Source organism: Larus michahellis, chromosome 5, assembly GCF_964199755.1.
Source record: "Larus michahellis chromosome 5, bLarMic1.1, whole genome shotgun sequence".
Taxonomy (NCBI): domain Eukaryota; kingdom Metazoa; phylum Chordata; class Aves; order Charadriiformes; family Laridae; genus Larus; species Larus michahellis.
This window is the reverse complement of record NC_133900.1, coordinates 43,013,120-43,027,165: the sequence shown is the minus strand read 5'-3', so window position 1 is coordinate 43,027,165 and position 14,046 is coordinate 43,013,120. Positions and strand designations below refer to the sequence as shown.

General features: G+C 37.0%; 2 protein-coding genes across 11 annotated transcripts in view; one reads left to right on the top strand and one right to left on the bottom strand.

The window, feature by feature from the left end:
* The window catches only part of MARCHF1 (membrane associated ring-CH-type finger 1), a 243,211-nt gene extending 241,534 nt beyond the window's left edge, over positions 1–1,677 (top strand). For 2 of the 4 annotated variants that reach the window (XM_074589808.1, XM_074589809.1), the window contains one exon: positions 1,274–1,677. In XM_074589808.1, coding sequence (XP_074445909.1) covers positions 1,274–1,575 — 302 coding nt within the window. In that variant the 3' untranslated portion in view covers positions 1,576–1,677. The remainder of the gene's footprint in view (positions 1–1,273) is intronic. The other 2 variants (XM_074589810.1, XM_074589811.1) reach the window with 1 other exon arrangement.
* The window catches only part of TMA16 (translation machinery associated 16 homolog), a 36,874-nt gene that overhangs the window by 4,953 nt on the left and 17,875 nt on the right, over positions 1–14,046 (bottom strand). For 2 of the 7 annotated variants that reach the window (XR_012587385.1, XR_012587384.1), the window contains exons 6-9: positions 11,730–11,772; positions 9,899–10,082; positions 4,652–4,722; positions 385–1,635 (exon numbers count right to left, since the gene is read on the bottom strand). Coding sequence is in view for 4 of the 7 variants with exons in the window: in XM_074589816.1 (XP_074445917.1) it covers positions 9,944–10,082; positions 11,730–11,772 (182 nt within the window). In the remaining 3 variants the exon portion in view is untranslated. Of the gene's footprint in view, positions 1–384; positions 1,636–4,651; positions 4,723–9,722; positions 10,083–11,729; positions 11,773–14,046 lie in introns of those variants that run through there. The other 5 variants (XM_074589816.1, XM_074589814.1, XM_074589815.1 and 2 more) reach the window with 3 other exon arrangements.

The window sequence follows — 14,046 nt, the reverse complement described above, 5'->3', positions numbered from 1 at the left end:
GTGGAGCCTGGCTCCTTACTGAAGCTCTTCTGCCGAGTCCCAAAGGAACACAGATTACTTTCCTGCCTGTGCCAAACGTTTTTTCCCTGGATAAAACTTGGGTAAAACTCACAAATCTCACCAAGTTGTTGCAACGTATCACCAGTGGTCAAACAAAGCATTCAACGACCTTCCATGTAGGACCAACAAACCTATTCGGATTGTTCGGGCTGAGAGGGTAAGCGCTGATACAGAGGGCTCACTCTTGTGTACAGCATTTAATCTTTAAATGTGATGAGGCAATGGGTAATGGGAAGGCTGGTAGCTGGTCCTTTATGTTAGGCTGCTGAATGGTTGAAAAAAGCAGATGCAATGGTGTGAGTTAATGAGGAGAAGGCTATTCTTGAATACAACATTAATTTATTCTGTTAAAATCTTAAAGACACATTTAGGCCAAAGCAAATAATTTTAACATTATTTATGTCACGAGCAAGTTCAAGTGCTCTCATGTCTAGCTTTCGTGTGTTAGCAGCTATATATTTTTCTGTAACTATCAATGTGATTGATCAACGCAATGACAGAAGTAAGAAGAGATACACCAATACCTTTAAGTTACTTTTTTAGTACATAGGAATATAAAAGTTCTGCTTTTTGATTTAGGCGAGTTCCGTGGGGTTGCACAGACAGCAGGAAAAAGAGGCCAACGAAGGCAGGTGATGCAGGAGATAACAGCCCTTTCCAGTAGCTTTTTTTACTATACCCTGGCTTCAAAATGAAGCCAGGACCAGGTAACGATATTGTAAATGTTGGTGTTCCACATACCCTAAACAGTGTCATGCTTCTAGGCACGATTTTGAAAAGCAGTTGTTGTTGAAGATATGCATAGTATTTCTAAGTATCCATTTATCTTGGTATTTTTGTATTTTTGCTTAAGCAAGCTATTGACTATGGGGATATTATGGAAGAACAGTAAAATGTTTTGGTTTTTGACTGCATCAAGCATTGTATTTCCTTTGTGAGAGCGGCCTTGCGTTTCTTATTTGACCAAATTCCAGTGAAGTCCGTTAAAAGTGGGAGGCAGACGTAGTTTCTTGGCTGGCCTATAGGATAGGAAACTGCTGTTGTTTTCTGTTCAAGCCCCAACAGCGTGTACAAACCTGGGAATTCTTGGGAATTCTTAGGAATTCTTAGGAATTCTTAGCAAGTGGCTTCTTTTCAAAATATTTTACTGACACTCAGTACTTGATACTCAATGTATGACAATGGTAATAAATATAAACATTTTATTTCAAAGGTGTCCTTGAGTGGCCATTTTGGACCAAACTCGTTGTGGTGGCCATTGGATTCACGGGGGGCCTGGTCTTCATGTACGTGCAGTGTAAGGTTTATGTTCAGCTGTGGCGCCGGTTGAAAGCCTACAACAGAGTGATCTTTGTTCAGAACTGCCCAGACACCGCCAAAAAACTGGAGGAGAGGAACTCTTCGTGCACTCAGACCTCGGACGTCAAGGACGCGGTGGTGGTGCCAGTAGCACAGACAGGTACAAACTCTCAGCCGGCAGCTGAAGAAACGACGCCTGAGGTGATGCCAGTTTGACAGAGACCGCGTCATTTCTTCCTTGCAGAGTAAGGTGTAGTGTTTTCTACACTACAAATGCTAAAAGAGAGTTGAAATGACTGTGCATTTTTTTTTTCAGTTAAAAAAAAAAAAAACCAACAAAAAAACCCACACAAAAAACAAATCCCTGTAAGGAAAACGGATCCGGCAAAGCAACTTGTTACTGTATGGAATGTGACCGTTCGTGAAGTAGTTTCGCAACTAGTCAGCAAGTGTAGTGAAAGTGGAAGTGTAGAAAGTGCAATAGAGAACAGGTTTAACAGACAATGCCAAACCCATGGGACAAGACTATTCTTTTTTTTTCTTTTTTAAATTGAATGGCTGGGAAAGTAGAAACAGACCTGATGATATAATCATTTGGTTTACAGAAAACGAAAACCTTTCATCTGTTTACTACTAAAAGTTGTATTTGCTATTTATCTCCTTGAAGATACACTTCAAAAGGGTACCAATGAAGTTATATGCATTAACTGAATTGAGGTATAAAGAGCCGTACCACAGCACTCCCCCTCCAAGCCTCATACGGTCGCACGCGTTCGTGGGACTGCAGCGGAGCCCGAATGTCTGGGCAGCTGTGGCAGCTAAGGATATTTGAAACATCCGAAAGGTAGCATTGTTTTTAAATATGCCTGAATTTTTGAACAGTAAGCAATTCCAACCAGTAGAAACTCATGTCTCCATAAGCTACAGCTATTTTTTTTTTAAGTATACCTGTCAGCAAAGTAAATACAGGAAGGAGAGAATGTGTAGATACATATTTAGCGGAGCAGCTCAGCTGTTTGTTTTACTTTGTAAAAGTGGATTGGTCGTAAACTGGAGACACAAAATTTTGAAGTAAGAACAATAAATGAAAAAATGCAGTTTACTGCAGAATCACACAACAGTAAATTGCATATTATCAAAGGTCTGAAAAAGGATGTCACATAGGGAAGATGGAAGCCATTTTTGGTTTTATTTTTTTAGTCATGATACAGAAAGGTAGACATAAGAGAATATACCTACATATCTTAAGAAAACATTAGTTTTTCTCTCCTCATTCCGAAAAGTTAGTTTCTATCTTCCTGATTGGAAAAATAAATCAAGTTTCCCTTTGTATAGGTAAACTTGAGGTGTTAGAGATTCGACAGTTCAGTTGTTAACTTCGTGTTTTGAGCATTCTCATATAAAAATGAAGTGTGAATAGCATTAAAGGGTGCAATAGATAAATGAATGTAGATATAATACTGTGTCCAACAGGGTGAATTATATATAAAGAACCAGTTTTGTGATTCACTTCTCATACCTGTGACGTTTACCATCAGGACACAACAGCAAGTATTGACTTCGAGTAGTTATGTACTGGCGGGGGACAAGTTTGGCGCCTGAGTGTAATGTATATTTAAAAAAAAACAACTTAAAAGTTCTTTTTTGATCTTGTATTTAGGTAAAGGAGGAAAAGCAAACAAGCAAAGAACCAGAGCAAAGAGGATAGGAGAGCAGAGGTTCATTCAAAGGGGGAAATCTGCCACAATTACAGGTGAACTACACTTCTACAGAAGCCTTGCAGTTTCTAGTGGTAAATTTCCTCTTTACACGCTCAAATATCTACAATTAAATAACAGGATCGTCCCATTCTTGCAAACATCCAGGGTGCTGGGCCTAAGATGTATTGGAGTTTATATAATAGGCATTCCTTTGTGAATGTTTCTACTGGCTTAAGGCTCAGGGCATACTGGAAGTAGCAGTATTAGCAAGAAATGTGTCTTTTATCAGACCATTATGTTCTTTTGTATTGGAATTGCTCATGTAATTTGGCTGTGACTAAGTGACTGTCATCTGGCCAGACAGGACGCAAAATCTTGGCGCTTGAACAGGCCCTAAATACATATTAATATTTGCTCTAAGTTACTCCAGGTTAGTTGAATTGATGTTTTAAGTTTTTTCACATAATGACATGCACTTTTCATATAAAATAGATTTCCAATTATACAATTGCAAATTGGAATTGTAGCAACCTGTCATTTGAAATGACATACAAGAGTAACCAAATAATTTCTGTTTGTAATTGTGGAAGAGACTTCAGAAGGTCTTCAGAAAACGATGCCAGTACTAAGGAATGCCTTGCAACTGCACTCGTTTAAGATAGTCTGCAAAGGCGTGGTTTTCAAAAAGTGTAAATCTACTTGATAAAAAGTAAATCTCATCAAATCTGAAGTTAGACACTTAAAATTACTAGCAGCATCTAAATGTTTGGGATGATGTTTACAGTAAAACCTGATGAATCAGAGCAAAACTGACTGACATTCCATTGTTATGGAAGATAATGAAGAGCTTTCTGAAATAATCAGGAAGTTTCTTACCAAGTGACAGTAACCCTGCTTCTTTAGCCAGCTTGTTCTTCGACCTGCTGTAGCATCGTGACCCCAGTGAGAAGACTTAATCCCCAGTTTACTGGAGACTAATTCACATCATTTTTTTCTTGAATAAGTATAAAATTCAACTCAAATTAAAAAATACCTGAGGCTTCTGAAAGCAGATTTCTAGCATCCAACAAGATTACTGTACATTTTTAAAAATACACCGAGGAGTCAGCAACAGAACAGACAACTTGCAAAATTTTATACTAAGAACTTCAAAACACTATTTTGGCACTCAACTACGTGTGCAACTGAGCTTACAGCTAGTTAAATGCAAGAATGGAGAAAGGCTTCAGTTGAAATTCCTCCTCTCCCTTTGAAATATAAATTTGGACAGCAAAAAAAAAAAAAGGAGCAAAATGGGACACTGTCTGCTGAGACAGACAATGAGGAAGCCAGCAGCAAGGGAGACTACAGCAGGCTTGAGGCAGTCTTTAAAGCATTACAGTATTAGTCCGTGCATCCCTGTCTTTTCTTAGGGGCGCTGGATATTCCAGAGCTTTCAGGGATTTCATGCAGGATTGGAATTTGTTTCTGAAGCAGGGCGCAACCTCTTCAAGAGGGCACAGAGCTATTCACACCAACATGCCTCGGGTACAGGTCTTCACGAATAAGGAAGGTGCACGAATACAGGCGCTAGACAGCTATGACTTACTTACCAACCAATGGTTTTTCCTTTCCACACAAAGCACAGTTTTCTGTATCAATTTAATAACCACGGGATTCTATCCTGCAAAAACAGCGTACTGAAAGTTTTGAGATACATTTTAAGACTTTTTTAATGAAAATGATATATCAAATAAAGCTCCGTATCAAGCTGCCTGGGTAGCCACAGTGCATCTCGGGCAAACGTGCTGACGGTGGCCTTCAGCCTGGCGACACCCACAAGGGCAGAACCTTGCTCCGCGCTGCCGTTACCAAGAAGAGCTTAATCTGCATTCGTGTTTAAGCGAAGTTTAAATTAAGGTAGATGACAGAAGTAATCTGGTGTCAGATCAGAGCTGGAATTTTAAACAACATCCTCCTAACCTATGAACATGCAGGGTTTTTTTCCTGTTTTATGTTACAAGCATTATAATTTGGACAAACTGACATAAACATACCACTTTTGACTATCATTAGCATTACGAAGATTCTCAACGAGTCCAACAGTGCCATTCACACACTGCTCTACCTGAAAGCAGTGGTTTTGTTATGTAGAAAAAAAAGTAGTAATTCCCCATCACCAGAACAAACCGTTTATAATTTCTAATAATGCAATGAAACTTACTCTATGATGAAAATATTTGACTGTGTATAATATTTGGAACTACAAGTTTGTGTTACTTGTTTAACTCCCTCTCTTTTGCAAAAGAAAAACTGTATGTTTTTTGTGGGTGAATGTGTACTGAAAGACAGAAGGTAAGGGAAACAAAAGTAATATATCTGCTTATTGTTGTGAAAAAAATGTATTTGTATTAAACAAATGACCCAAATTACTGTGGTATTCTACATTTGTCCCTGTCATATAGAGCATCACATGCTGAACATGAATTGCAAGACCACACTCTTGCAAGACAGGTGAAAAATATACTCAGCAGCATACTTTTATATTGATAAACCTGCTGGCTTGAAGGGGCTAGTTTTGGGTACACACCTTGGCAAAATGCTCAGGAAAATACCTCACAGAAGAAAAACACTTGAAAAGAACTACGGTTGTTTAACTTGCAGAAAGGAAGACTGTGAACAGGTTTCAGCTCCATAAAGGACTCCCAGAAAGCAACTGGTTTTACATCCATAGCAAAACGGACAACTAGTACTGGGTTTCAAATGCAGGAGGTTAAGAGGAAGAAAATTTCCTAAGGAGAGCAGTGCTTTGGACTGAACTCTTTGTTATATGTGATTGTGGAATAGTCAACACTACAAAGTTTTAAAGATGGGTTGGACAAACAGTTAAATGGTTTAAAGCTAATCTCACCTTAGATTGTCAGAAGGGATCACATTCCCTTTTAAATTATTTCAGACTTCTACTTGGTGAGATTTTCTCCTTTTCCAAAAACCCTAAAGATAAATGCTTTTTTTAATGAAAAGAAATATCACATGTTTGCGTTATAAAAGAATCTGTGCACTTTAAGTCAGGTGTAAAACCAAAGAAAGTATCCTATCTTGATAAATATGCAGTGTTCCAACCAAACTACAAATTTAGTTTTCTAAAGAGGATTGTAACCATCTACCCTGTATCTTTCTCCTAGATTTGTCAGCTGGGGAGAGAGTGGGCTAAGTTTCAGAACCTCACGGTTCTAGCTGGAATAAGTCATCATAACGGCGGCGACTGCTAAGAATATACACTCAAAACACAGAAGTGTTCTAACAAATTACATTCCCTTCATCCAAGGCCGACAGATTGTTCATTTTGTTAAAGCTGCCCTAACTAGCTCACCCGTGTAATTCAAAGATGGATTCACAAATCCCTACAAGATATAATACAGAAGAAACAGCATAACCGAAGAAATTCTAGTAATGAAGATATAATCATTTCCATTCAATAGCGTATGAAAAAACAGAGCCAAATTTGGTTTTAGAGTTAAGACGATAGAGGTATAGGTCACTATGCCTTTTTGCTTTGCACACAGGAGTTCGAATCTCTTGATGGAGGGTACCATTAGAACACAAACACGCATTCCTGCTCAGTTTGCTCTCTGTATAAACATAAAAAAAGAAACATGCTAGATGGTATTTACTCACACCTTCCCCCCAATAAAATATTGAGGATGTTCTGCATGAGATTGAACTAAAAGTAAAAAAAATTGTCACTTAATGAAGAACTCACCAAAAATACTTCGAATGGTGTACCACATTTCCACTGCCTATGATACAATGCTCAGAAAATAACCTCGGATAAATTTTACACCATGGTTGAGAACAGAACGATTCCAGTCTGCTGGAGAGTGCAGGCCCTAGGACAAACTTGCCCTTCTATTACTTGCAAATACTTACGACTGATACAAAATGAATTACAGAACCTTTTTTTTTTTAAAAAAAAACCAGCTCAACAGTAATATATATGAAAATACAATAATCAGCACTATTCCATATAAAATCCAAAGACAGGTCATAGTAATTTTTAAGTGTGTTAACTAAATAACTAAAAAAAAAAAAAAAAAAAAAATCAAACTGTCAATTACAGAGAATTATAAGAGGATTTAACATTAACACTTAACATTAACATTGTAATCCTTAATTACAAATCAACAGAGTTTCAAGGTATTCCCTACAGCAAGTTTGGAAGAAGAGAGAACATCACATAGATATTTCCCATTCCCACTATTAACGGCAGCTGCCTTCTAGATTTTAATTTTAAAGAAACAGAATAACAATTCAGAACTCCTGAGAGCATTCATCCTTTTTTTCCACCATAGGGAAAAAAACTCATCAACATACAAAACCCTAATAGCTGGCTTTAAAGCACAGCCATGACTGGATCATGAAACCGATAGACGAGATTCCACTATCTTGACTCAGTAACACGTGAGGCAAAAGACTTCCTTAGATTACTTTTCAATTCAAATATGAATACTTGACAGCTACATGTGATTTTTTGCTGATAATTCAATGTAAAAAGTTCACACACAGAAACTGTTCTTTTTTCATTACTTATGCAGTCGATCAAGAAAACAGTTTAAAAGCCAGCTAACCAAGCAGTGAATACGTGGCCTTCAAGGGCAAAAAGCCACAAACTCAACAAAGTTCAAACTGCAAATGTGTTCTTGAAGTGTGAATAAGAAATGTTAAAAAAGAAATCACTTCAAATATTTGATTATCACATCAACCACACAAGTAATAGTTACTTTTTTATAATGTCTTATTGCTGATTTGTTTGAAGGAATATAGAACATCTCGTTCTTCGTAACTTTGCGCAACAATCTTTTTTAAACCATTCACCAGGATGTCAGCCTAATATATTGTCATTACTGTGACACCTTCTAGTTGCTTTAATGCTCATTTTCCTTCTGTATTTTAATGACTATGATGAGAAAGTGACTTTTTCTGCACTGTTTCTACTTAAAATTTCAAAGCACATCAGACGCTGTATACACGCAAAAATTTAAGATGAATCTTCTGAAAGGCAAAATCTGTCAAAGCACTGAAAAAGCACATACATGGCTTTAGTTCAGACCAATTACCCTGGCTCAGCTTCCACCAGAGTTTAACACCTCAAGTTTTATAAATCAAAACAAGCTGAATTCCACAACACAGCTCAATTTAACGAAGTTAAAAAAATACCAAAGACTTGCCCTGAACTTCAGCACGCTTATTTCTAAAACACAACGCACTGATTTGACAGCCTCGAGATATGACTGGTGTCAGAGGATAAGACTTGTAGCCAGGATTAAGACATGCAGTCTTAAAGCTGCATTACATCACGCACATATCCTTCAGGTCTCTTAATCAGGTTTCTTCTTTAGTTTAATTTAAGGAGGACAATGGTTAATTCTATATTACCTAAACAGTTTGGTTTCCTAAAACATGAAAGGATAGCACAAGACTATTTTGTAAAGAGGTAAAAACTTAATATAGATCTTAACAGAATAACACTCATCAGAAACACATACTGCATAGCTAAGAAAATACAAACCTGGATAGCTGAAAAAGAAATCTGGGAAACCCACATAACTATTTACCATGACAAAGCCTTGCTGTGTAACACACAGAACTATATTGCAGACCAATTACTAGAAAGATCACCAGGAATAATTATTTCCACATAATTAAAAAGGCATCTGAACTGTGACTCCTACAATGGGTACAGACAGAATATCTGAACTCCTGCGCCCGATCTGATCCGCACTAACAGATATGTCCTACTTAATGCCTGCTGTGAAATTATCCCTGGCTTTGCCCTTGCCCTTTTTTCCTTTTATCTTTATTATTTTACAGTATTAAAAGTGAGAATCTGCTAAGAACCTCCCTGAAAGACACATTTAAAGGCACCTAAAGAGTTGCTTCATAAAGCAAGCCTCCTATTTAAAAGTCCTAAGCAACTTAATTTTAAAATACACAGCTTTCTCAGCAGAGGGGTCAGCAAAAAAGAAAATACGGACAAAAGATATATTTAAAAACAGACCGTAGGGGCTTTAATTGCCTTCTGATCTGAATTCTTCAACACAAGAGTGGTGAGGACAGTGTAATTCTCTCAAAATTCTCTTGACAAAACATAAAATACTCAATATTTTATTGAAGTTTTTCCAGCCCTCTGGATTCTCAGACAAGAGAAGGTACAAGAGAAGAGTTCTTCATGATTAACTGATGCTCCATGTATCTCATCTTCTGCATATACTTTTCCACCAAATGGGAGAGCATTTCTTACACCCAAGGTGAGTGTTCTGTGCCACACAGCACAGGATTTTGTGAAACGAGGCCTATCCCTGCTCTCCACGGAACTGCGGACACCTACAGACATCCCGGCCACCACCACAAGAGATGGGTAAAAGTTACCATTGGCTATTCCCGCTGTTTACCAGGGTATCTGCTATTTCCATACCAAATGATATACAGTCTTGCCATTACCAGGAAAGGGTAAGGATTTCCCACCACAAAGTATTTCTAACAGATGTCTGAATCCTGACTGCTGTATGACCAGGGAAGAGGTACTCAGCTAGTCAGGATTTCAAGATATAAGCTACAATTGCTTTGTCAATGCAGGAGCCCGCATCCTAAAGAGAAGGTACAGTATGAAAAGTAAGGACACAATTAAAATTTTAAGTATTTATATTGATTTTTTTTAATTCAGTAATATACAGCTTTACCCAGTAATATATTGTATCACAGGTACACAGCGAGCTCCTAAAAAATGCAACTAGCAAAGCTTTTGCAAATATAGTTAGAATTTATTCTTGTGTCTGTGATAATTAAAATAGGTTTCTTACAATTCCTCTCAGCTGCTTCAGCTCTTGAATCTGCTGGTGCTCTCATTAGGCCACCTCTTCTGCTTCATTCAATTCTTCTTTTGCTTCCACATCTGCCACCTCAGGGTGACTACAAGCAGCGTCCTTAGCTGAGACCTTTTTCATTTTGATGTTTGGCAGTTTCCTCAGATCACCATCCCATTCTCTTAAAGGAAAAAAAAATAAATAAAAAATTGAAAAACAATTACCAATAGAAATAGCAAGAAGGAATGGCAGAGTTAATTCACCTTTCCTCAGAAGATGCTAACCCAAGTGAGGTTTCTTTTCTCAATGATACTACCAGTCCTACTGCAGTATGAATAAGCACCAACATTTTCACCTGATCTTGTACGCTACAGCAGCTGCAACTCCTCTGTGAAGAATTAAGTACTTTCAGATCTGACATTCTGAACAAAAAAATATATGATTCACCTTATTCCCACAGACTATTTGTTTCCTCAGTTACTTTAGGCCATCTGCTTTTAGATTTGACACACTAAAGTCCCAGTTTTGTAAGCAATGGAAAAGCAGTTTGGATGCTCAATTTGCAGACCTAATATCACATGTACATAAAGTTCTTCATTATGGTTTATGGTAACTGTTAATTAACATCTTGTATGACTGACTTCAAGGGGACACAAAATGTTAGTAAATATAAATTCACATGATAAGTACAGTATTTCAAAAGGCTGCATAAAAGGAGGAAGGGTTCACTTAAATATTACAAGTCAAATACAGTACTCAATTAATAGAATGCTTTCTTGATTATGGTAAATGCACTTCATGGATAATTTTTCTCAAGGGCAAAAACAGTATTTGCCAATTATAAGATGAACTTGTTTTTGCTCTACCAAGGTAATAAAACAACACTTCCATCAGATGCTGCAGTACAAGAAGTCAATTGTGAATATGTATTTATTATTATAAATATAATAATAAATATAATAATAAATATAATATAATTGTGAATCTGTATTTATAAACACAGCAGACAGGGTCCTGTCTCTTCTTTTGAGATTTCTGGCTTTATTCCAACATCCTGTAACTATAACTTCTGGCTACATACCCCCCCCCAGGAGTTAGTGGTATATCATTCCTTGCTACATAAGCATTCAGAAGCCTGTCTTTTTTTTCTTTGAAGTATCTCATTTGATAGAGCTGTCAGCAAATTGCACAGCTCCCAGATCTTTTAACTGGACGCAAGTCGTCAATTCACTTAAGATTTTCAACTAGTATATACACACAAACATACTGTACTACACTTACAGTTGAATCTTAGAAAACATGACTAAGAACTTAGTCAGAATTATCATTAAGTAACTAAAACAGCACTATAAATACCTTAGGTCAGTACGTTATATGACTACAATTACCGTCTGAAATCTCATTTCAGGTAAGAAAACGGTGTAATTCCATTTATCAATAAATCTACGTCTTGATCCTTAAACACTAATAGTAAATGCTAACCCTTTTTGTGTAAATCAGTGAACAGCTGAGGTGAGGATTTTAGGTAAAGAGAAAATATTCTCTAAGAATACTGAGAAAAAGATACTTAAGTTACAGAAATGGAATTCCAACTGTTGAAGCCTTCTAACCCTTCCAATGTTTTAATGATTACCTGTCACCAGCGTTTAGCTTCTAACAGCTAAGAAATGCCAAAGCAGCAACAGCATACCTAGTCTGCTTTTTCAAATGAGAAATTCTTTGACAGTTTTGCATAAATTCTTTTTTAAGAAAAAAGACGTAAAACATGTCAAATTCAGAAACGCTGTTTTGCATAAACAGATCAGTAGTGATAATATAAAGAACTTACCTGAAAAATTTAAGATGCTTTCTGTTCATAATGTCTGGGATTTCTAATGGGAATGGAATGAAATTCTATTATTAGATGTGTTACATTATTCAAGTGAGTCTCATTTCAAAGAAAGAAATGTGAGTTACGGGGCTGAACATACTATTTCAGAGATTAAAAAGCCAAAAAAAATGACAATGAGGATTCATATTAGAAAGTTTCTAGACCAATATATAAACAGGAAGACCTCTCACTGCTAAAGAAAACAAAGTGAATTTATACCCGTGAACTGTTCCAGAATTCAAATGTACCAGTTACTGAAAAGCCAATCCTGACAAACAATAAAAAGAGGGTGTTTCATTTTATCTGAACTGAAACATCCAAGAAATAGCAAAATTTTAGGCACCTGAAGTTTCCCTTTAAAAAAAGTCCAATGAAGAAACTAGGAAAATAATTAATTTCTTATTTGTTTTAAAAGCATAACTAACATTCTCAACCAAAATCAAGGTCTGGCTATAGTAGTTTTTAAACAGACATTCACTTACTCACGTAATAAAGAGACAATTCTGCTCTGCAGAACTTACTATAAAAGGTAAAATAAGAAACCTTAGTTTCAAAGCTGACCTAAACATACAAGCCTCACTCCAAATGAATGAGTACGAAGTGGTCCATAAGTATTTTGAAATGTTTCTGGAAAAAATTTTCAAAGAAACTAAGTCACCACAACAGGCAAAACAGATCAACAGTACAGTTAGGAAAGCAACTCTGATAATTCAAGTAAGAAAATGTAACAGTTAAATACACTTTGTAAAATTTACCACGCAGTACAAGCATATATATATGTGTGTATGTTTTTAAAATATAAACACTGGGAAGAGTACAGTAAGATGTCAGGTTTGTAAATAGAACACAATCTTGGATTTTGGAATATAACAGTACTGCCTTCCACCTGCAATGTGACAGTCTGAGAGTAAAGAATGGCTATTTGATAACAATTAGTCTCACTCTAATGCAATTACAGTTTCCATTGTTAAATACCTGTTCTATAAACCACTCAATACTGGGAAACTGGAATTCTGTGGTTGCTGAAATGTCTGTTAAATACTGCAGTAAATGCAATACAATATTTACACAGACTGTTGGCACATGTGTCCTCTCATGAGCTGAGTTTCCTCTGGGTTGAACAGAAACAAACATCAATAGTTTTAATGACTGCAAGTTTTCAGTCTTCCACACTAACCGAAATAAGTGACACATACTCATAACAAATCTTTGTTACCTTTGGTATTAAAAAGGAAGGCAAACATCTTGTAAAGAGACCTATGGGACAGACCTTTCCAACCCCATCCGCCCCACGTGCCCCCCTGGAGTAGCCAAAACACTCCTACTAGATGTGTCATTTATAAACTCATGCAGAATTTTACTGAGGATGCCTACGTTACATTGTGTTAATGCAGCGTCATTCTTTTCTTGGTCAGTCCTGAAGTACTGCAAGTGACCTGTGTTTAACATCTTCACTAATTCATAGATTTATGCCTTAGGTGCCTTGAAATTTTTGCACAGTATAGAATACCTCATTACTGTCTATGAACTGTACAGATTTCACAGTCAGCAGATTTCTCAAAGACGCCACTTGCTACCTTTTTAACATTAAATACACTTTTAATATTTTAGCTCTTAAAAAGGTGGTATTTCAGCAACTTCTTATACTGTCCTCGATCGAATCCCAAACATACAGTTCTGCCTTTGTTCATCTATCAATTTTCCCAAGTCTTGCAGTAATAAATCAGATCATGCTATCAATGCAGTATTATAGATGATTTTGCTACTACAGAATATAGGATGACGATACCTGTACTTACCTTTGTGGCCAGATAGTCTTTTCTATTCAGAAAAATATTCCTTCCTTTTACGCTGGGTTATAAAGTTACCAAGTGAAGAACTATAACATACACAAAATGTTTTGATAACAACTACACTGATTTCTGCAGCCTGCTTCCTGGTAAACAGATACTGCTTACAGCTGAGCAAGGCAAGGCAAAGAAACACATACCTAATCCCTTTTTTGTTGGCCGATATTTTGGTTCTGATAGACATCAATGCCACAGTAGCGCCATCCTTCCCAACTAAGCGTTGAAACAAAGCCGTGGTCCCTCTTGGTTCCTTTGCAGTCCTTTGGTCTGCACTCTTGGCAGCACAGCGCCAAACACTGAAACATCCCAGCCCCCAGGAGAGAAAGAAGTTCTTCCCTTCTCTCAGGTATTTTACAAGGAGCAAAGCCCATTCGGTTCGCTCTAAGCGCAGAGCTTAGTGATGTACGCAGTGAGTTTGGCAGAAG